At 48.1% G+C, this 22,597-nt stretch overlaps 1 protein-coding gene across 1 annotated transcript in view; it reads left to right on the forward strand.

The window, feature by feature from the left end:
* LOC118091890 (tumor necrosis factor receptor superfamily member 16) overlaps positions 1-22,597 on the forward strand; it is a 43,346-nt gene that overhangs the window by 3,155 nt on the left and 17,594 nt on the right. The window contains exon 2 of the mRNA XM_035129459.2: positions 22,009-22,141. Coding sequence (XP_034985350.2) covers positions 22,009-22,141 — 133 coding nt within the window. The remainder of the gene's footprint in view (positions 1-22,008; positions 22,142-22,597) is intronic.

A 22,597-nucleotide genomic window follows, 5' to 3' on the forward strand; every position in this document is an offset into this window, starting at 1 on the left:
AGCCGAGGCTGCTGGTGTTTCTTGGAGGCTGGCTAGCTGACTCTGCTTTTGCCCAGGGCTCCATGCCTCTCTGTGATATATTCCGTAGGACTGTGGTCTTTACCTCAGGGAGTTTTCCCTTAAATGGCTTTGAAAAGATATTTGGAATTTTTGAGGGCGATGTGATCTAAATCTTCCCTCAAGCGCTTATTAAGCAGTACAAAAGACGAGGGAATGTGAATTTTAGCAAAACGTGATGGGCGGGGGGGGGGGGAATACCCACAATTTTAAGGGAAACCAAACATTGCCTCCCATTGGTGTTAATTTACAGGCAAACACACAGCATTTAAAGCGTTAAACTGTCTTTTGCTTGTTGGGTTTGTGTCTGTAGTTTGTGAAGGAGGGTCCCCAAGAAAATCGTTTTTAAAAGGCTATTAAACTTCTAGGGAAGTAATAGTACCACTGTATTCTGCTCTGGTCAGACCTCACCTGGAGTACTGTGTCCAGTTCTGGGCACCACAGTTCAAGAAGGATACTGACAAGCTGGAACGTGTCCAGAGGAGGGCAACCAAAATGGTCAAAGGCCTGGAAACGATTCCTTATGAGGAACGGCTTAGGGAGCTGGGTATGTTTAGCCTGGAGAAGAGAAGGTTAAGGGGTGATATGATAGCCATGTTCAAATATATGAAAGGATGTCATATAGAGGAGGGAGAAAGGTTGTTTTCTGCTGCCCCAGAGAAGCGGACACGGAGCAATGGATTCAAACTACAAAAAGAAGATTTCACCTAAACATTAGGAAGAACTTCCTGACAGTAAGAGCTGTTCGGCAGTGGAATTTGCTACCAAGGAGTGTGGTGGAGTCTCCTTCTTTGGAGGTCTTTAAGCAGAAAGGCTTGACAGGCATATGTCAAGAATGCTTTGATGGTGTTTCCTGCTTGGCAGGGGGTGGGACTGGATGGCCTTTGTGGTCTCTTCCAACTCTATGATTCTATGATTCTAAACTTAGTAGGGCGCAATCGAAAGGTGAGCTCAGTTACAAAAGCCCCATTGAAGTGAATGGGGGCTACGCTAGACCAGAATAATCCCATTCATGTGAATGGGACTTGTGCCCCCAATAGTGTTTGTGACTCCAGGGCGTTAACTCCAGTAAGTACAAATCCCAAAAATTGTGGGGGTTTTCTTTATAAGTATTATTCATGTGAAAATCTGTGGTCAATCAAGGCTTGAAGAGAGAGGCGTGTCTGGGTTGTGGGGCTGACTTTTCTCAGGTCCCAGATTTTCCTTACTGCTGTTTAGATTGTAAAAAAGTGGAGTTTTGAACCTGGAACAGATGTGCAAAAATCTAGGATGCCATCTTCATCTCCAGCAATGTTCTTAAACTAGGGTAATTTCATGCCAAGAGGAACAGAATAGGTTGCGCTTATGATTTTCTGAAGTGCCAATATGTCATGGCAAGCAGTGACATCCAGTCCTCCGTCTACTCAGAAGTAAGCCCTAGTGAGTTCAATAGGGCTTTGTTGTTGTTTAGCCGTTTAGTCGTTTCCGACTCTTCGTGACCCCGTGGACCAGAGCACGCCAGGCACTCCTGTCTTGCACTGCCTCCCGCAGTTTGGTCAAACTCATGTTCGTGGCTTCGAGAACACTGTCCAACCATCTCGTCCTCTGTCGTCCCCAGTTTAAGGGCGCTGGGAATTGTAGTTCTAGTGCTCTAGGTCAACTTTGGCTGTGATTGGAGGGGGTTGGACTAGATGACCCTTGAGTTCCTTCCAACTCCTCAATTGGCTATCCCAAGAAGGTATTGAAGAGAGGCACCAGAGGCCTAATTTTTAGGGTCCGTGTAAGGCTAACACGTCCTGCGTCAGATGAAATGGGCTGCCGTCCACCATAATGAATTTATTAGCCTTTAGCATGGGACGCTTCTTCAGTTGGAGAAGTATTTTCCATGCATTGTGGGCTAAGCTCTGGCAGAATACAGTTTAAGTACACAATTGGTTCCGGAAGTCTGTACTTAACCTGAAGCGTACTTAACCTGAAGCAAACTTTCCCATTGAAATAATGGAAAGGGGATTAATCCGTTCTAGACAGGTCCGCAGAGTACCAGTAGTTAAACTGAAAGTACTCAAACCGAAGCATACTTAAACCGAGGTATGACTGTACCTGCTTTCACACGCAAAGCGTCCCCTTTTCCGCAACCAGTGTTTCAACGTTTCAAAAAAAAGAGAGGATCAGTTATGTGCCCGAGACCCCGGAGAGCAGCTGTCAGTCTGGAAGGGACCCCGAGAGTCATAGAATCATAGAGTTGGAAGAGACCAGAAGGGCCATCCAGTCCAATCCCCTGCCGAGCAGGAAACACCATCAAAGCATTCTTGACATATGCCTGTCAAGCCTCTGCTTAAAGACCTCCAAAGAAGGAGACTCCACCACACTCCTTGGCAGCAAATTCCACTGCCGAACAGCTCTTACTGTCAGGAAGTTCTTCCTAATGTTTAGGTGGAATCTTCTTTCTTGTAGTTTGAATCCATTACTCCGTGTCCGCTTCTCAGGAGCAGCAGAAAACAACCTTTCTCCCTCCTCTATATGACATCCTTTCATATATTTGAACATGGCTATCATATTACCCCCTAACCTTCTCTTCTCCAGGCTAAACATACCCAGCTCCCTAAGCCGTTCCTCATAAAGCATCGTTTCCAGGCCTTTGACCATTTGGGTTTCCCTCTTCTGGACATGTTCCAGCTTGTCAGTATCCTTCTTGAACTGTGGTGCCCAGAACTGGACACAGTATTCCAGGTGAGGTCTATACTCCTATTGATGCAGCCCAGAATTGCATTGTCATCTAGTCCAACCCCCTGCAATGCGGGAATCTTTTGCCCAGTGTGGGACTCGAACCCACAACCCTGAGGTTAAATGTCTGAAGATCTGCTGACTGAGCTATCTCACATTTTGCATAGACAGCGCTGATGGACACAGAGTCAGAACTGGGATAAAACGTATTATGAGACTGGGGTATGTCTTTTGTGGGTTTTATCACTGCTTTGGAATCTGAGGTCTGAACACGGAAACAAGCCATTTTTCCTTATCAAGATGGCCCCTCGGGGAACAAGATAACAAGATAAGGAGGAGATCCTGGAAGGGGCAATTATGTTCTTTTTCAGGCCCAAAGGGCAAGAGATAAGCAGTTCCGGTGATCCAGATTGCAATTCCTACAACTGCTTTATGCTTAAAAAACAACTGGAGTTAAGAGAGAGGCCCCACTTACAGTTTGAAATCTGTGGGCGAGACAGCCTCACTGAGGACTAGAGCAGGGGTCAGCAAACTTTTTCATCAGGGGGGGCCATTCCACTGCCCCTCAGACTATATTTTGAAAAATATAAAAATCCTGCAAGCCGGTCCCGCAGCTGCCTCCGGATCTGGAGGAAGAATGCACTCTGCACGCGCTCAGGAGCAGCACCAGCATCAGCAGCGAGCCAGGCACGGGGGCAGCAGGCACGCCAAGCCCCAGCTGAAGGCCCACAACGCGCCCGTCCCGATGCCCATGGCACGGCCCAGACCCGCCGCCCGCCCGCCTGCCAGCCTCTCCGTCCATTGCCATGCCAGGTTTACCTCAGCGCGTGGGTGGCGAGTCTTTGGATTGGCTGCAGGAACTTCCAGTCGCCGATCTGAAGCTGCGCCAGCGTCGCAGAAGTCAGTCGCCATGTGGCGAGGCACCCACAGCTTCTTTTCAAGGAAGCGCCACGCCACATTAGCTCAGCACGGGGGCTGATCGAGCGGGCGGCAGGATCCGCGGGCCGGATTTACGAGCCTGGTGGGCCGCATCCAGCCCCCGGGCCATAATTTGCTGACCCCTGGACTAGACTGTTGCGAGGGCGAGCAAACGGTGGGTTGTGCTTTGAATCATAGAATCATAGAGTTGGAAGAGACCACAAGGGCCATCCAGTCCAACCCCCTGCCAAGCAGGAAACACCATCAAAGCATTCTTGACATATGCCTGTCAAGCCTCTGCTTAAAGACCTCCAAAGAAGGAGACTCCACCACACTCCTTGGCAGCAAATTCCACTGCCGAACAGCTCTTACTGTCAGGAAGTTCTTCCTAATGTTTAGGTCAGTGTTTCTCAACCTTTTTTGGGCCAAGGCACACTTGTTCCATGAAAAAAATCACGAGGGACAACACCATAAAAAAAGTTAAAAAATTTAACTCTGTGCTGCCCTATATTGACTATATAATTATGACTGTAAGAAACACTTGCCAATTGCTGTGTTGGTTGCAATCTCCTGTAATAAGGCATCACAAGCCGCTGATTTCTCTGCCAGCACAATCCTTTGCTCAGCAAGTTTCAGGTTGAGCTCATCCAGCCAGCTTCTTTAAGTTTGTCTAAAACCACCCTCCCGTGGTGGTGGCTGTTGAGAGCTGCGCTCGCCCTGCATCGTGACCCGGCCGGCTTCCTTTCTGGCGGGTCAGTGTTGGGTATTGGCGGCCGCCAGGCACGTGACAATGCAAATCGCCCTTCTCGTCGCCGCACGTCGCGGCACACCAGCCAGCGTCTCGCGGCACACTAGTGTGCCGCGGAACAGCGGTTGAGAAACGCTGGTTTAGGTGGAATCTTCTTTCTTGAAGTTTGAATCCATTGCTCCGTGTCCGCTTCTCTGGAGCAGCAGAAAACAACCTTTCTCCCTCCTCTATATGACATCCTTTCATATATTTGAACATGGCTATCATATCACCCCTTAACCTTCTCTTCTCCAGGCTAAACATACCCAGCTCCCTAAGCCGTTCCTCATAAGGCATCGTTTCCAGGCCTTTGACCATTTTGGTTGCCCTCCTCTGGACACGTTCCAGCTTGTCAGTATCCTTCTTGAACTGTGGTGCCCAGAACTGGACACAGTACTCCAGGTGAGGTCTGACCAGAGCGGAATACAGTGGTACTATTACTTCCCTTGATCTAGATGCTATACTCCTATTGATGCAGCCCAGAATTGCATTGGCTTTTTTAGCTGCTGCATCACACTGCTGACTCATGTCAAGTTTGTAGTCCACCAAGACTCCTAGATCCTTGGATCTAGTGCTTTGCACTTTCGCAGCTGCCCCAGAGTGTGAAGTTGCAGAGCGTTGGGTTGTTCTAGGAATCGGCGGACCGGTTTTGGGAGAAGGGGTGTGACTCAATGGCAGGGTGCTTTTATATATTTATTTGAGGGAATTTATATACCACGTGATTGTATATTGTGTATATTGTGATTGTAGCAAAACCTCCAAGCTGTTGACAAGAGATACTAAAATCCTCACTAAAGTATCTGCCTCGCATGCAGAAAATCCCAGGTTCAATGCACAAGGGCATCGCCTGTGAAGGTTGGGAAAGATTCTTGGTCTGATTGATTGATTGATTGATTATTTCTTTACCACCTAATATATATATTTAAAAATATCTCTAAGTGGTGTACAGAACACTGAAGTAGCAACAGGCAACTGAAACAAAATATTACCAAAATACACAGCTACATATAAAAAATATATATTATTACAAATATACTAATATTGATCAAGCAATATCAATTCCTTTTCCTTTTGACACCACCCTCTCTCTCAGCCTCTAAGATCTCACCCAGGGTCCAAACAAACTCAATTCTCCTGCTTTTCGCGGAAAGAGGAAACACCCCTCTTCTCTCACTCTAGGGATAGCTCAGTTGATAGGCACTTAATCTCAGGGTCATGAGTTCAAGAACCACTTTGGGCAAAATAATTCCTGTATTGCAGGGGGTTAGACTAGATGACCGTTGGGATCCCTTCCAGCTCTACAGTTCTATGAAATCTATGGGCAGGTCTATGAAGCATCCATGACAGGTGGCCATCCAACCTTTGCTTAAAAACCTCCCAGGAAGGGGAGTCCACCATCTCACAACGGAGTCCGTTTCACTGTCAAACAGCTCTCACTGCCAGAAAGTTCTTCCTGAAGTTTAGTCGGAAACGCCTTTCTTGTAACGTGAAGCCATGGGTTCGAGTCCTACCCTCCAGAGCGGGAGAAACAAGCTAGTTCGCTCTCTGCAACAGCCCTTGAGATATTTGAAGATGGCTCTCATATATCTCCTCTCAGTCTCCTCTTTTGCCAGGCTAAACGTACCCAGTTCCTTTCACCGTTCCTCATCAGGCTTAGTTTCCAGACCCCTCATCATCTTCATCTCTCTTCCAGCTTGTCAACATCCTTCTTCAATTGTGGTACCCAGAAATGGACACAGTATTCCAGGTGTGTCCTGACCGAGGCAGAATAGTACTACGACTTCCCCTGACATAGAAGCTAGATTTCTGTTGGTGCAGCCTAGAATAGCATCAGCTTTTTTTGCTGCTGCATCACACTGTGGGCTCATGTTCAACTTGTGGTTCACCAAGACCCCTAGATCCTTTTCACATATACTGTCCTCTCCTCCATCTTCTTAGATGCTGGTTGTCGCAGCAACCCATCCCTGCATCTCAGCCAAGATGCTCTCAAAAGCTTTCGCTCTCCCTAAGCTTCTGGTTGGTTGACCCAATGAAAGAGATCATAACACAAGTCTTGACTCGGTGACAGCCCATCGTCCCTGGCGCACCTTCAGGAACGGCTGGGGGGAACCCCCTGGCGGCTGCTGCCAGCCAGTGTAGACAATATTGAGGTCTCTGGACCAATGGTCTGATTCTTATTCGTGCAGTTCTGAGGCTGAGGCCTGGCTCAGATTAAGCACCAACGATAGTTCTCACGTCAGAAGAGAGGCAGCTAAAGCCATCCGTTCCTCCATTCACTATTTCCAACAAATTTCACGTCGGGGCTAATGTGAAACACATTTTCCCTGGTCTGGTATTAACATTTTTTTCCCAGGCAGGCCCTGTAATTACGCGGTCAGAGCATATAAAAGCTGCCTTTATCCCTTGTACTTCCTGGGGAAGCTAATTAATGTTGCACAGCTTTATATTCTCTATTCTTATTAAGTTGCAACTTTGGGGTGGTGGCGCTCAGCCTGGGGTAGTTTTGGGGTTTTTTTTTAATAAAAAAATTACATGGGATGGCAACATGGGGAGGGCAAAAAATGTAACGAATGCAGGAGTGGAGGAAAGCAGATTTGGGTTCTTTGTTTCAACCCCAAATGCTTCAGGATGAAATGAACTTTGTGGGAGTTTTGGGCTTCCTAGAATCTAGATTGATTGAAGAGAGTGAGAATGGACGTTGTCTTAAATACCCTTCATGGACATTCCTGTGTTCCTATTAACACCCCTGTTCTCACACCAAATATTCTTTCCCCAACCCCACCCAAAAAACCATTAAATGTCTTTGAAGGCTCTTTTCCACCTACCCTATTCAGTTAATTTGCAATAGCCTCTCCGCAGCTCAAGATTCAAGGGCCTGTTGATGAACTGAACAGCCACAGTGGGCAGAGAAAAAGCTTTTTTCTCTCTCTCTCATAGTTGTGGGAATCCAAGGAAGAAGAATGTCGCAAGATTCAGGACAGAGAAAAGGAAGTCCTATTACATAGCACATAGTTAAACTGCGGAACTCCTTGCCACAGGAGGCAGCGATGTCCACCAACCTAGCTGCCTTTAAAAGAAGATTGTATAGATACATTGACCAGTGCAAATTTTCCTTGCTGCCCATCTAAATCCCTTCCACCTCTTTTCTGTCTCTCCTCCTCTGGGCATGTCAGCACAGAGCTGACTGTGTATTGCAGGAATACCCCCCCCCCCTTTTTGCATTCCAGGTGAGCGTTGTTGCCCCCACTCCATCCCTCCAGGCAGCTGTGGGGCTGGGGCTTCCCTGCCATTCATCCAGCCTCTGAGAGTTCATTCATCTCCCAGACGCCCTACCTTACCCTGGGGGGAGAGCAAAGAGTGATTTGAGCTCTCTGGAAAAGGAACCCAGGAGGGTGGAGGAGTAGGAGGAGGGAGAAGCCTTTGGGTTGAAAAGGCAACCCTTTGTTTGCTTGTCCAGACTCCGCTTTGCAACAACTGTCCCTTAAATTTACCTTTCCCAACCTGCCTTCCTTGCGGAGGTTTTGGGCTCCCAAATCCCGTCAGAAACATCTGGAGCAGAATGTGGCCCACTGGACACCACTGGACCAGAGGTTTTCATCCTTTTGAGTCCTCAGCTCCCTTGACCAACTACAGTGGCTCCTTGGTCCTCAAACTTAACCCGTCCCGGAAGTCCGTTCCTAAACCAAAATGTTCCAAAACTAAAGCGCGCTTTCCCATAGAAAGGAATGCAAAGCGGATCAATCCGTTCCAGAGTTTTAAAAACAACCCCTAAAACAGCAATTTAACATGGATTTTACTCTATAACGAGACTATTGATCCATAAAATGAAAGCGATAGTCAATGTACTGTACTATAAAACAAATAATTTTGCTATGCAAAATTAGAATCATAGAATCATAGAATCATAGAGTTGGAAGAGACCACAAGGGCCATCCAGTCCAAACCCCTGCCAAGCAGGAAACATCATCAAAGCATCCTTGACATATGCCTGTCAAGCCTCTGCTTAAAGACCTCCAAAGAAGAAGACTCCACCACACTCCTTGGCAGCAAATTCCACTGCCGAACAGCTCTTACTGTCAGGAAGTTCTTCCTAATGTTTAGGTGGAATCTTCTTTCTTGAAGTTTGAATCCATTGCTCCATGTCCTCTTCTTTGGAGCAGCAGAAAACAATCTTTCTCCCTCCTCTATATGACATCCTTTCATATATTTGAACATGGCTATCATATCACCCCTTAACCTTCTCTTCTCCAGGCTAAACATACCCAGCTCCCTAAGTCGTTCCTCATAAGGCATCGTTTCCAGGCCTTTGACCATTTTGGTTGCCCTCTTCTGGACACGTTCCAGCTTGTCAGTATCCTTCTTGAACTGTGGTGCCCAGAACTGGACACAGTACTTCAGGTGAGGTCTGACCAGAGCGGAATACAGTGGTACTATTACTTCCCTTGATCTAGATGCTATACTCCTATTGATGCAGCCCAGAATTGCATTGGCTTTTTTAGCTGCTGCATCACACTGCTGACTCATGTCAAGTTTGTGGTCTACCAAGACTCCTAGATCCTTTTCACATGTACTGCTCTCAAGCCAGGTGTCACCCATCCTGTATTTGTGCCTTTCATTTTTTTTGCCCAAGTGTGGTATCTTACATTTCTCCTTGTTAAAATTCATCTTGTTTGCTTTGGCCCAGTTGTCTAATCTGTTAAGGTCATTTTGAAGTGTGATCCTGTCCTCTGGGGTATATTAGCCACCGCTCCCAATCTGGTGTCGTCTGCAAACTTGCTCAGGATGCCCTCAAGCCCATCATCCAAGTCATTGATAAAGATATAGATTATAGATGATAATAATAATAATAATAATAATAATAATAATAATAATATGCCAAGCGTGCCTTCCTTTTAGCACGTTTCTCCCTTGTGTCCTGAGTTCGAGTGTCTTCAAAGCCCATGACACCTTTGGTAAAGGCTGTTCTCCAACTGGAGCGCTCGCAAGCCAGTGTTTCCCCATTGTTGATGCTTATAATACATTTTTTAAAGATTCCCCTTGAGAGAGTCTCTGAACCTCTTTTGTTGACCACCGGCATTACGCTTTCCATTTTTAAGTTTGGAATAGAGTAGTTGCTTTGGAAGACGATCATCAGGCATCCGCACAACATGACCAGTCCAACGAAGTTGATGTTGAAGAATCATTGCTTCCACACTGGTGAGCTTTGCTTCTTCCAGTACACTGGTATTAGTTCCCCTGTCTTCCCAGGTGATATGTAATTTTTTTTCGAGGAGTTGGAGATGACTTCAGGCAACTAGCACCCCCTGGCCAGCCCCAGAGGCGCCATTCGTCTGGGGAGCTTATAGCCAGGGCTGCTGCAACAAACAGCTGTGCAAGCTCTTGGGAAGCGGAGACGCAAGAGGGCATCAGAGGAGGGAGAGAAGGAAAGAGGGACAGAGGCCAGAGTTGACCATGGCACCCCTGACTGCCACGGCACACTGGCTGAAAACCACTGCCCTAGTCTGTCACTCTAGGGCTAGCTCAGTCAGTAGCGCATAAGACTCCTTATCTCAGGGTTGCAGGTTTGAGCCCCGTGTTGGGCAAGAGATTCCTGTATTGCAGGGGGTTGGACTAGATGACCCTTGGGGTCCCTTCCAACTCTATGATTCTATCGTTTGGGCTGGGGAAGGCTTCTTGCCATTTTATTTCTGTTCTTTTACAGAAATGCCCAACTACCCTTTGAATGTGCATGCTGTACCTAGGGTGGCTTGACATAATAGTAGTAGTAATAATAATAATAATAATAATAATAATAATAATAATTTATATGATGCCCACCTGACTGGGTTGCCATTTGGGACGGCTTCCAACAAATTAAAACACCGAACAGTAAAATATCAGACATTAAATACTTCCCTAGAAGTCATGGCTTTGACTTGATGCTCCTTTCGGGACAATTCCAAGCAACAGAAAAAAATTCCAATTATTTATTTATTTATACATACCCTGCCCATCTGGCTGGGTTTCCCCAGCCACTCTGGGTGGCTTCCAACAAAGATTAAAAATACAATCAAACATCAGTCATTAAAAACCTCATCATTTTCCGAAAGGGAAAAAGTCCTGGTGGTTCTGATCAAAACCATTTGTTGCGCTGCGTGAGAGGACATTTGAATCCACGTGACTTCTATTTACTTAAATTTGCTTGTTGGTCGCATTTGATCCTCAAGCTTTCCTCCAGAAAGCTTAAGGCAAGCTAAATCCGGCCCGCGGACGGTCCGGGAATCAGCATGTGTTTACATGAGTAGAATGTGTCCTTTTATTTAAAATGCATCTCCGGGTTATTTGTGGGGCATAGGAATTCGCTCATATTTTCCCCCAAAATATAGTCCGGCCCCCCACCAGGTCTGAGGGACAGTGGACCGGCCCCCTGCTGAAAAAGTTTGCTGACCTCAGGACTAGCACCTGCGAGAGGCCAGGGTTCAAATACCCACTCGACCCTGTGAGGCTGGCTGGGTGACCTTGGGCCAGTCTCTTCCTTGCCTCCCTCTCAGGGTTGTTGTGAGGAAGACATGAAGGCATGGGAGCCACAAGCACCACTTAGAGCTCCTTGGAGGAAAAAAGGTGGGATATGTAAATGCAAAAAAATGATAACTCTTTTGGGGTGTATTGTTAGCACCCACCCACACTGTAGGCGAGGACCCCCCCTTTTTCCTTGGTCCTCATTCAAAGTCATAACTAGGAATAGCTGCATTCTTAAAGAGTTACCCAGGGGTTAGCAAACTTTTTCAGCAAGGGGCCGGTACACTGTCCCTCAGACCTTGTGGGGGGCCAGACTATATTTTGGAAGGAAAAAAAATTATGAACGAATTCCTGTGCCCCACAAATAACCCAGAGATGCCTTTTAAATAAAAGCACACCTTCTACTCATGTAAAAACACCAGGCAGGCCCCACAAATAACCCAGAGATGCATATTAAATAAAGGGACACATTCTACTCATGTAAAAACATGCTGATTCCCGAACCGTCCGCAGGCCGGATCGAGAAGGCGATTGTTGCCGGATCCGGCCCCCGGGCCTTGGTTTGCCTGCCCATGGAGTTACCCTTTCCTTCACCTTTCTCAGTTTAGACTGGAGCCCTCTCGGGGCGGAGACTTGGCCCTTTCTGCTTAGGTGAGGCTGCCAATTGCCAAATAGACTGACGGAACCCAGGCAAATGGAGACAATAGCAATCTTATTCCAGCCTCTTCTTTCTCCTTAGGGAGCAATGCCCCCCCCCCTCACAGTGTTTGCTCCCTTGCACCCAGATTTATAAGGGTGAGTCAGCTAGAAACACACAGAAGAGGAGGGTGCAGCCTCTTTGCCATCCATTTTTGCGAGCCGCGGTGGGTGAGATCCCCTCCGAGTTATAAAGCCCCGCCTTATGTTGTTAATAAAAATGAAGTCTTTTTTTTTTTGCAAGGATTAATGACTAAGCCTAGCATCGTTGCTGCCTGAGATTGCTTCGTAAACAGGCCCGGTGCGTCCATTTAGGAGGACTAGGCCATTGCCTAGGGCGCGAAAATGGAGGGGGCGCTGCCGAGCCTGCCCCGCAAAACCCCCGCCGCGCCACCGCCGCCCTCCCAAGGCTCGCGCTCCTCCCGCCTATGGAGGGGATGGTGAGAGGTCCCCAGCGGCGGCGGCCGCAGCGAGCGAGCGGCGGCGGTAGTGGCAGCAAGCGCCCGCAGCTGAAGCCTTCAGCTATGGGTGCTCCCGCCCGCTCGCCGAGGAGCCCCCAGTGTCCCCTCCACAGGCGGGAGGAGCGCGAGCCAAAAGGAGAGTTCAGCGCCCTTCCACCCATGGAGGGGGCGCTGTGAGCTCTCCAGCGGCTGCAGCGAGCAAGCGGTGGCAGCGCCCGCAGCTGAAGCCTTCAGCTATGGGCGCTGCAGCCGCCGCCGCTGAGGAGCTCAAAGCTCCTCCCGCCAATGGAGGGGACGCAGGGGCATCAGCGGCGTGCGTGCGTGCGTCATGACGCATGCACGCCCGGGGGACGCCAGAAGGTGTTTTGCTTAGGGCACAAAAAGCCCTAGCACCGCGCCTGTTCGTAAAGTGGGGAGCTGGGAAAGTCATACTTTGGAAAAGCTAGAGAACCTCCTTTGAGGTTCCCCGTTTCGATTGAGGCTCCCCCCTTCTTTCCCCCCAAAACAGACTTTGTGAAATAGGTTTTTGCTTGTTTGTTTCCGCTTTTCACAGCCAAGCTTTTAAGAAAAACCGCAAAGGATAAGGCTCCGTGTCCGTTCCCAAACATTTAGCTGACCTTGAATTTAGTTTATTTACTCACACCAGCCTCTTGGCATCTGGGGGGCACCTAGTTGGCAAAGGCCGACCTACTTACATGGCCCTGTTCGGACATTCAAAAGTGCCATAGGTTCACGATACGACCGAACAAAATCAAGAGCAATAAACTCATTCGCTTTGTTTGTAGTTTGACAGCGGAACGGGCTCCCTTGGAAGATGGGGGGCTCTCCTTCATGGGCTTGCATGGCCATTCTTGAGCTGTGATTCCTGCACTGGAGGTGTTTGGACTAGAAGACCCTTGAGGTCCCCTCAAACTCTTAAGGAGTCTGTGATTTTTGCAGCACAAATGTTCCGGCAGTGGACTGGGAGAGACTGAATTGTCAAAAGCCCCTGCCAGTCCATGCAGATGTTCTTGAACGAAACACACTGACCTTCTGACACTGTATAAAGCAGTTTGCTATGTTTCTATGGACCCAGCCCATTCCTAGAACCATAGAATTGTAGAGTGGAAAGGGACACCAAGGGTCATCCAGTCCAACCCCCTGCAATGCAGGAATCCCAGCTAAAGCATCCAAGCTCTGCTTAAATATGTGTTTGTTTGTTTGTTTTCAGTTTTTATCAACATAGTTCACAACAACTCATACATACATACATACATACAAACAAACAAACAAACCCACCACCATTGACAACGTAATTATCAAAATTTAACTCCATCCCTTTAGGCAAAGAAAACATAACATAAAAATAAAACACTTTCCTTTATCCTGTAAATGGCCTCCTTACGGTATTTACTTCTTGTGCACTGTTTCTTTTATATGTGATTCGTACAATTTTTCCTAATTATGACTTTAAAAAACCCCAAAGTCTCCTGTAGAAATTAATCAAAACCAGTCTAGGTTTGTGTTTTGGGGCACTGTTTGGTAAAGCATTTCCCCCATTCTTTTTGGAATTCTTGTCTAGGTTGTCCCCTAATTGTTAATCTGGCCAATTCACTACAGTATAGTCCAATAATTTATCCTGCCATTCCGTTTTTGTTGTTGCACAAATTCTTTTTTCCCCAATTTCTGGCAATTAAGGTCTTCGCCGTGCCTGTGGCATACAGGGATATTTTCCGATCCTCTTTTGCTATACTTGTGTCTGTTATTCCTAACTAGTGTCATTCAGCCCGTTTAGAAAACGGGCACTAGAAGATATGTGAGAGGAGCAGCGGGGCCGCGGCCTTCCCTCTCTCTCCCTCTCTCTCTCTCTCTCTCTGCGCTCGGCCGCGGGGCGCGCCGGGAACGCAAGTAAACAAACTTGCTCTCCTGTTGTGCCCCGCGGCCGAGCGCAGAGAGGGAGGGAAGGTCGCAGCCTCTCCGCTCCTCTCACGGGCTCCTCCGCCGCTGCTCCGCATCCTCTAGGCGCCCATGGAGGCCGGCCCCCTGAGGGCGAGGAGCTCAGGACGGGCAGAGGCCAGGGAAGGTGAGGCACGCTCGGGCCGGGCTGCTCCCGCTGCTGCTGTTACCGTCGCCGCCTCCGCCTCCTTCCTTCGCCAGAACAACGGAGGCTGGTGACGAAGGTGACTCCGGGGGCGCCCATGGCTGTCGCAGGGCCGAAGCTGGGATGGGGACGGCGGGAGCGGGGATCCTCTAGGCGCCCATGGAGGCTGGCGCTGGGAGTGGCCCTCTAGCACAGCCTCTGGCGCCGCATGAGAGTGTCCTGGGCGCGCGACTGAGATATTGTCTCTGCGTCCAATCCCTGTGTCTGTGGGGCACATGCGCAGTAGCGCGGACACAGGGACAGGACGCATAGACATATTATTATATAGGATAGGAAGTATGTTAAACTGCTTAAATTCCAGTATATATCCCAGTGGGTGCGTGGGGTGGGTGGGTGGGAAACTGGTGCAGATAAACTCCATCTTCCCCCTGTCCCTGACCCTTTTTCCAGCCTCCTTTTCCTCCTGTCTCTCTGGGCCCCTTCTGCGGCTGAAGCAAAACTTCCAAAAGAAGAGACAGTCACAGGTGGTTTTGAGAGCCCCTGAGAACCACCTGGATTCAGCCATGCAGTTGTCTTTGAGGAACAGTTGGAGGGGGAGGGAATCTCCCCTTCCCTCTTTCCTCCTGCTCGATATCATATAGGTGCTGCTTAATTAAATTATTGGCTTTGGTGAAGCCCAGTGTTAGTAACCCTGGTGGCGATAAACCAGAAACGCAAAGCTTTTGGTTAACAATTTTAGTCCATGCGCTCTCGTGACAATCTTGCAATACTAAGGGTAGTAGATCGGTGGGGTTTAAATTTAGGCACAGCCAATAATGAAATGTTCCTACGCCCATTCTGTAATTCAGCAGAGGGGAGGTTAGCCTCCAAGCGCAATGAAGCATTTTGGAACACAGGATGGGACAGGAAAAAATTTGCCTTAGGAACTTAGATTGAACAGCTTCTGTAAACCCAAGGCCTGTCCAAATCTGAGCCCCATATAATAACTGTGCTAGGGGTTTAGCTTTAAACGCTTCAAGGGCTGGCGGTATGTGATTGCCACCTTTTGCACGGAAAAAGCGTGTCAGAAATCTGGCGCTTTGGGACGCTTTTTCCTTTGCGCATTTCTGATGTGCTCCCCACGACCCTGTTGGCTGGAAAATAAGGCTGAGGTATTTAAAAACTAACCTGATCCATTAACTGATTATCCATATATCATCTATGGGCCCTACAGTTTCTTGAAAACACAATGACTTTAGTTTTCTTGTAATTCGCAGCCAGCTGTTCTCTTTGGCAGTATCCTGAGAATGCCATCATCCAGAGATGAATTAAATTTAAACTATTAACAGACTGTAAGGAAAGAGGTGGTTTTGGCCTGCCGGACTTGAAGTTGTATAATGAAGCAGCCTGACTCTCTTGGTTAAAGGAATGGATGTTATTGGCATGGTTCTCCCTCTCCTCATTTAATCCCCACAATGACCCTGCGAGGTAGGTTAAAGCCGATAGGCAATGACTGCCCTCCACCCAAGTTCCCCAGTGAGCTTCATGAACTAGATGACCCTCGTGGTCCCTTCCAACACTCCAATTCTATGGTCACGTGGGGATTTGAACCCCAGCCTCCCAGGTCCTAGCCTGATGCTCTAACCCAGGGGTCCCCAAACTTATCTCGCCGAGGGCCGGTGCCTCCAGTGCTGATCGTGCTGTGGGCCGGAGCGCGCAGGAGTGTGCGCCCATACGCATGCGCACATGCGATTTCCAGCGCACTTCCGGGTCGCCAGAACACCGGAAATAGTTTGTGCGCATGCACTTCCTTCAGCCTGGAAGCACGCTGGAAATGACGCTTGCACATGCACACAAGCTATTTCTGATGCTCTGGGGACCTGGAAGTGGGCAGCTGCAGCGTGCTGTGAAGAGCGGGCGGTGGCAGCAGGCAGGGGGGTCATTGGGGGCCATATAAAAGAGCCTCGCGGGCCGCATCCGGCCCCCGGGCCTTAGTTTGGGGAAGCCTGCCCTAATCCCACATCCTGTAGAATTCTATGAGTTCTATTATATCTGCACAATTGGAATGAATTTCCAGAACCAAAAGGCTTTTTCTGTGCAGCCTGAACAGGACCACTAAATAATATTATAGTTAATTGTTTCTGCTTGTCTTCCCCACCCCATTGCCCTGCTCACAGTTGTGAAGAATATTATCACGTTATGAATGGTCCATGTCACCATTAAGAAGAAGAGATCAGAACAGGCCAATATATTTTTAGACTGTCCCTGGGTCAAGTGATTTTTCTTCATAAGTTCTCAAAATTCTTAACCTAGCTCAGGGTCGTCATCTGAAAGGACGCGAGTGACGCTGTGGTCTAAACCACTGATCCTCTTGGGCTTGCCGATCGAAAGGTCTGCGGTTTGAATCCCTGTGACAGGGTGAGCTCCCGTTGCTCTGTCCCAGCTCCTGCCAACCTAGCAATTCGAAAGCACGCTAGTGCAAGTAGATAAATAGGCACCACTGTGGTGGGAAGGTAAACGGCGTTTCTGTGCGCTCTGGTTTCCGTCACAGTGTCCCGTTGCGCCAGAAGCGGTTTAGTCCTGCTGGCCACATGGCCCAGAAAGTTTTCTGTGGACAAACACCAGCTTCCTCGGCCTGAAAGTGAGATGAGCACTGCAACCCCATAGTCGCCTTTGACGGGACTTAACCGTCCAGGGGTCCTTTACCTTTACCTTTTACCTGTCATCTGAACTAGCCTGATGTTTAACTGATAATCGATCTCATTCACTCACCCTTTGAAAAATTAGGCTTTAGTCCTGCCCCAAAATGGCACCAGACATCCCGTTTTGGCAACTATAACCTTGGTTTAAAGGAGCCGTTTGGCACCTAGTTTACACAGTGGTACCTTGGTTTATGAACTTAATCCGTTTCAGAAGTCTGTTCTTAAACCAAGGCGTGCTTTCCCATAGCAGCGGGGGACTCAATTTACACTCAACAGGAAGCAGAACATGTTCTGCTTCCAAGGCAAAGTTCACAAACCAAAACACTGACTTCCAGGTTTGCAGTGTTCTTAATCCAAGTTGTTCATAAACGAACTTCCTGACAGTAAGAGCTGTTCGGCAGTGGAATTTGCTGCCAAGAAGTGTGGTGGAGTCTCCTTCTTTGGAGGTCTTTAAGCAGAGGCTTGACATCCATCTGTCAAGAATGCTTTGATGGTGTTTCCTGCTTGGCAGGGGGTTGGACTGGATGGCCCTTGTGGTCTCTTCCAACTCTATGATTCTATGAAGCTGTTCTTCAACCAAGGTACCACTGTATATCCGAGTTTCTCACACTGCATAGGATCATTGTCGGGATTAACTGAACCACTTATCCCTTGGAGAAAAAGATGGGAGAGATTAATGCAATTAACTGGCAAATTCTAACCCTGATTGCAGTGTGGTGTGCTTGGCATTTACTTGGCATTTGCAGAGACCCGGGTGACGACAGCGTGCTGGGTGGTCTCTATGTCAGTAAGGCTCATATCTCTTTAAGGCTTTGCTTTATCCCGGGTTAGCTCAAGGTCGCAGTCTTGTGCTTCCAAAACTTGATCAGCCTGCCAAAAGGAAAAAAGAAAGAACCGGGAGCCAGCAAACCAAAGGTTAACAGTCAAAGTCTGAACACCTGGTTGGGGAGAAGTGGGAATTGCAGACTTCCCGGAGGTGCAGAGACCTGTCTGGGGCTAATCTGCTTGGAACAGGGCCGCCTTCTGTTTTGCAAACTCCTCCGAAACATGCAAGCTGTTAGGAGAGGGACCAGACAGCCCCCCCCCAAAAAACCACCTCACAAATATACACACACAAAAACATGCCGGAGAACAGGATTCTCGTCCCCTCCTGCCTCCTTGTTTTTCTGCTCTGCCTTTAAGAGGGTCTTGCAATAATTAAGTATCTCCAGATGCAAGGCTAGCCAATTAATTTTCTTTGTTCTTTGGCTTGGGGGCGGGGGGGGGAGGAGATATTTCCAGGAGAGTCTCTTGCTGTTCAAGAGAGATGGAAGGAAGCGAGAGGAGAGATGGGGGTCTCTCCACCCACACATTCCTCCCCCCCCCCCAACTCTGCGTGTGCAAAAAAAGTATGGATCGGTTCATTCCTTGTAACGTGAAAACAGAGGGGGGAGTGACAGGGCAGGTTTAGGCTTAATTGGAACAGGGTTTTTTTGGACTCCAAAGCAAGCGGGGAGTTTCGAGATGGGGGGGGGGGCAGGATGCTTCTGCAGGGCAAAGAACACAGGGGCGTTTTTGTTCCACTCTCTCTCTCTCTCTTTTTGGGATGGAAAAAAGTTTGGCGTCTGCCAGCTGTGAGCCTTCACATTTGCAACCTCCTCTTCTTGCACGCTGCTGCAGGGCTAGATTCCTTGGGTGGAGGGAGGGAGGGAGCCCCCCCCCCATCCCACCCCACCCAGTTCTGGTCTGAGAGAGGTGTGTGAAATTGCTTGCATTCCAAAGTTTATTAATAGAGACCCTCCGGGGGGACAGAGGCTGGGAAGAAGAATTGCCCCACAGTCTCCAAAGTTCAGGGGTTCGAGCCTGGCTCTCCCAGCAGCAGGCCAAAGGCTACACAGCGAGATCGGTTAATCCTCCCAGCAGATCTAGGAATCAGCAAATTCCTGGATCCCAGGAAACCAAGGTCTTCCTTAAAAAAAAAAGTTGGGTTTGGAGGTTATTTTCCTGCAACTTCTTTGCACGCTGCATAGTTATCTGCAAGTGGTCACCAACTGGAAAGGTTTTTTTCAAAAGGGCCAGAGAAACACGTGGAAAATTATAAAATGGATGAGCATGAGACTCTTAATCTCAAGACTGTGGGTTCAAGCTTCAAATTGGGGAAATAGATTTCTGGGTTGCAGCGGGTTTGACCGATGTGATCGCTTCCAATTCTATGATTCTACCATTTAGGAGGCAATCAACACAATGGCTGTGCTCTGCCTCTACTGTTGAATCATAGGGTTGCAGAGTTGGAAGGGGTGTCCCCAGAGGTCCTCTAGTCCAACCCCCTGCAATGCAGGGATCACAGCTCAAAAATTCCGGGCAAAATCTCCAGTGAAGGAGAGTCCCAACGTTTACCAAGATGGTCTTTTAAGAGAGTGCTTTAAGAGAGTTCTCCCTGGCATTTACTCAGAAATGTTTAATCGAAGACAGCGATGCCTCTGGGTGCCAGTCGCTGGGAAATAGGATATTCCTATCCAACAGATTGCAGTGACCCAGGTGGCGCTGTGGGTTAAACCACAGAGCCTAGGGCTTGCTGATCAGAAGGTCGGCGGTTCGAATCCCCGCGACGGGGTGAGCTCCCGTTGCTTGGTCCCAGCTCCTGCCAACCTAGCAGTTCGAAAGCACGTCAAAATGCAAGTAGATAAATAGGCACCGCTACAGCGGGAAGGTAAACGGCGTTTCCATGTGCTGCTCTGTTTTGCCAGAAGTGGCTTTGTCATGCTGGCCACATGACCTGGAAGCTATACGTCGGCTCCCTCGGCCAATAATGCGAGATGAGCGCGCAACCCCAGAGTCGGTCACGACTGGACCTAATGGTCAGGGGTCCCTTTACCTTTACCTTTATCCAACAGATTAATATTCAGTACTCTCATCAGAATATTTCGAAACAAACTCTCGAAATATCCCCAGGTAATCATGAAAGAAAAATTCGCTCTCAACCACGAAATTATCATCGATCAAAATAACAGCTAAGTTCCAATGCATAAAATGCCACAATAAATAAAAAAACCATGCAAAAAGATCAAATTGAGCTGCAAGGTCGCGTAATGGAGGGAATTCTTAAAAAAAAAATCTGGCTATGACTGTGAGGCGGCCCTAATTGTCCAAGCGAGAAGGCTAGCAAGGTGTTATGGCTGCTCACATCTCAGGAAGCCCTTTTTCGTTCTTGGTCTCTAGATTTACTTTTTGAAATATGGCAACCCTAGAAAAACAAAATGGCGTCCTCTCGCCTTGGCTTGGCCCTCGAGTCACAGTCTGAAATGAAGCTAGGAAGTGACGTTTGTTAAGAGTGGGACATTCCTTAGGGAAAGAGAAGACGAACTAGTATTATCTGGATCTGAAGATTGACATAATACTGGTTTATAGAAGAGAGAATGGTTGGACTTCAAGGAATAAATATTGTTGTTGTTTAGTCGTTTAGTCGTGTCCGACTCTTCGTGACCCCATGGACCAGAGCACGCCAGGCACTCCTGTCTTGCACTGCCTCCCGCAGTTTGGTCAGACTCATGTTCGTAGCTTTGAGAACACTGTCCAACCATCTCGTCCTCTGTCGTCCCCTTCTCCTAGTGCCCTCCATCTTTCCCAACATCAGGGTCTTTTCCAGGGAGTCTTCTCTTCTCATGATGTGGCCAAAGTATTGGAGCCTCAGCTTCACGATCTGTCCTTCCAGGGAGCACTCAGGGCTGATTTCCTTAAGAATGGATAGGTTTGATCTTCTTGCAGTCCATGGGACTCTCAAGAGTCTCCTCCAGCACCATAATTCAAAAGCATCAATTCTTCGGCGATCAGCCTTATTGATGGTCCAGCTCTCACTTCCATACATCACTACTGGGAAAACCATAGCTTGAACTATACGGACCTTTGTAGGCAAGGTGGTGTCTCTGCTTTTTAAGATGCTGTCTAGGTTTGTCATTGCTTTTCTCCCAAGAAGCAGGCGTCTTTTAATTTTGTATAAATATTATATGTAGCTGCAAAACAGAGACCTGGAAGTCCTTTTGCTCCTTTTGATTTTTTCTGTCGTTTTCCCTTCCCTTCCCTCTTCTCTCTCTCTCTCTCTCTCTCATCTCTCTTTTCCTTGCCTTTTTCTTCTTTCTAACTTTGTTCCTTTTTAGACTAAGTCACTGTTTTATCTTAGTACAATGGTACCTCTGGTTGCAGACACGATCCGTTCCGGGGTGCCGTTCACACCCCGAAAAGTCCGCAACCAGAGCGGTGCTTCTCATGATAGAGAGCGCCTCTTTGCGCGTCCGTGCGTGGCGAAACCCGGAAGTAAATACGTCCGGGTTTGCCGCGTGCTTAACTTGAAAAGACGCAACCTGAAGCGGACGCGAACAGAGGTACCACTGTATATTATAAAAAGGATACTTTGGGATAAGTTTGTAGTTTTATATAGCTATGAATAAGTATCAATAAATAAGCTCTTAGAAAATGAAATGGAGGTTGGTAGCGGGGAGGTGGTCTGACCTCCCTGAATTGGCCAATTTGTGTACCCCCCAACAGCACGGCAGCAAAATCTGGAACCCCATTTTCCTGGACGCCCATCTTCCTCTTTCTTGCGCCATGGGGGTTTCTTCTTGGGGGGGTGGTTATGGCACCCAAAACCACATGTTTTGGGGCATTGCATGAGATCATGGCCTGGGAAAAGCACTTACCATGTTTCTCCGATAATAAGACACCATCTTATATTTATTTTTCCTAAAAAAAACACACTATGGCTTATTTTCAGGGGATGTCTTATTTTTTTCCTCCTTCTCCTCCTGCTGCCGTGGTCGGCATTGCTGCTGCGCCTATCACTATGTCTAATTTTCGGGGTATGGCTTATATTCCTTGAATGCTTAAAAATCCTGCTATGGCTTATTTTATGACTACGTCTTAAAATAGGGGAAACAGAGTATATCCGGTGGAAAATTGCAACGCAAAATTGTGACACCCAAAAACGGCCGCTGTCCTTTCGTGAGAAAAAACGGGGTGCCCCAGTTTTCCTGGGACGATTGCGGGGGTATGACTTTGTGCCGTGGAGATGCCAGCCGCCGACGTGGGACTCTACCCCGTTCCGTTGGCCTGGCTAATCACGTCCGCGCATCTCACTTTCTACCCTCTCTCCAGGTTTGGGCCCGCCAGCGCTGTGAAAACGGGCGCTTCACCTCCGCCGGAGATTGCTGCAACCACTGCCCCCCGGGTTTTGGGGTGGCCGCTCCTTGCGGGAGCGCCAACACCAAGTGCGAGCCGTGTCAAGAAAGTAAGTGGCAGAGGAATAATAATAATAATTATAATTAATAATAGTTTTATTTATACCCCACCCAACTGGCTGGGTTTCCCCAGCCACTCTGGGCAGCTTACAGCAAAATATTAAAATACAATAATTCATCAAATATTGAAAGCTTCCCTAAGCAGGACTGCCTTCAGATGTCTTCTAAAAGTCAGAGAGTTGTTTGTTTACTTGCCGTCTGATGAGAGGGCACCACCACCGAGAAGGCCCTGTGCCTAGTTCCCTGTAACCTCACTTCTCGGAGGAGGGAATCGCCAGAAGACCCTCGGAGCTGGACCTCAGTGTCCGAGAGAGCAAAGCTTTCTGCTCTGAGCCAACTAGATAAATTATGTAGGCAAATCAATTTGGAAAAAGCAAAATGTCCCTTCGAGAAGGATCTGACATATTTCACTTGAAGCTTGACTCTGTTTTATCTGATGTTTTAAT

This window comes from Zootoca vivipara, chromosome 12 (assembly GCF_963506605.1).
Source record: "Zootoca vivipara chromosome 12, rZooViv1.1, whole genome shotgun sequence".
NCBI classification, from domain to species: domain Eukaryota; kingdom Metazoa; phylum Chordata; class Lepidosauria; order Squamata; family Lacertidae; genus Zootoca; species Zootoca vivipara.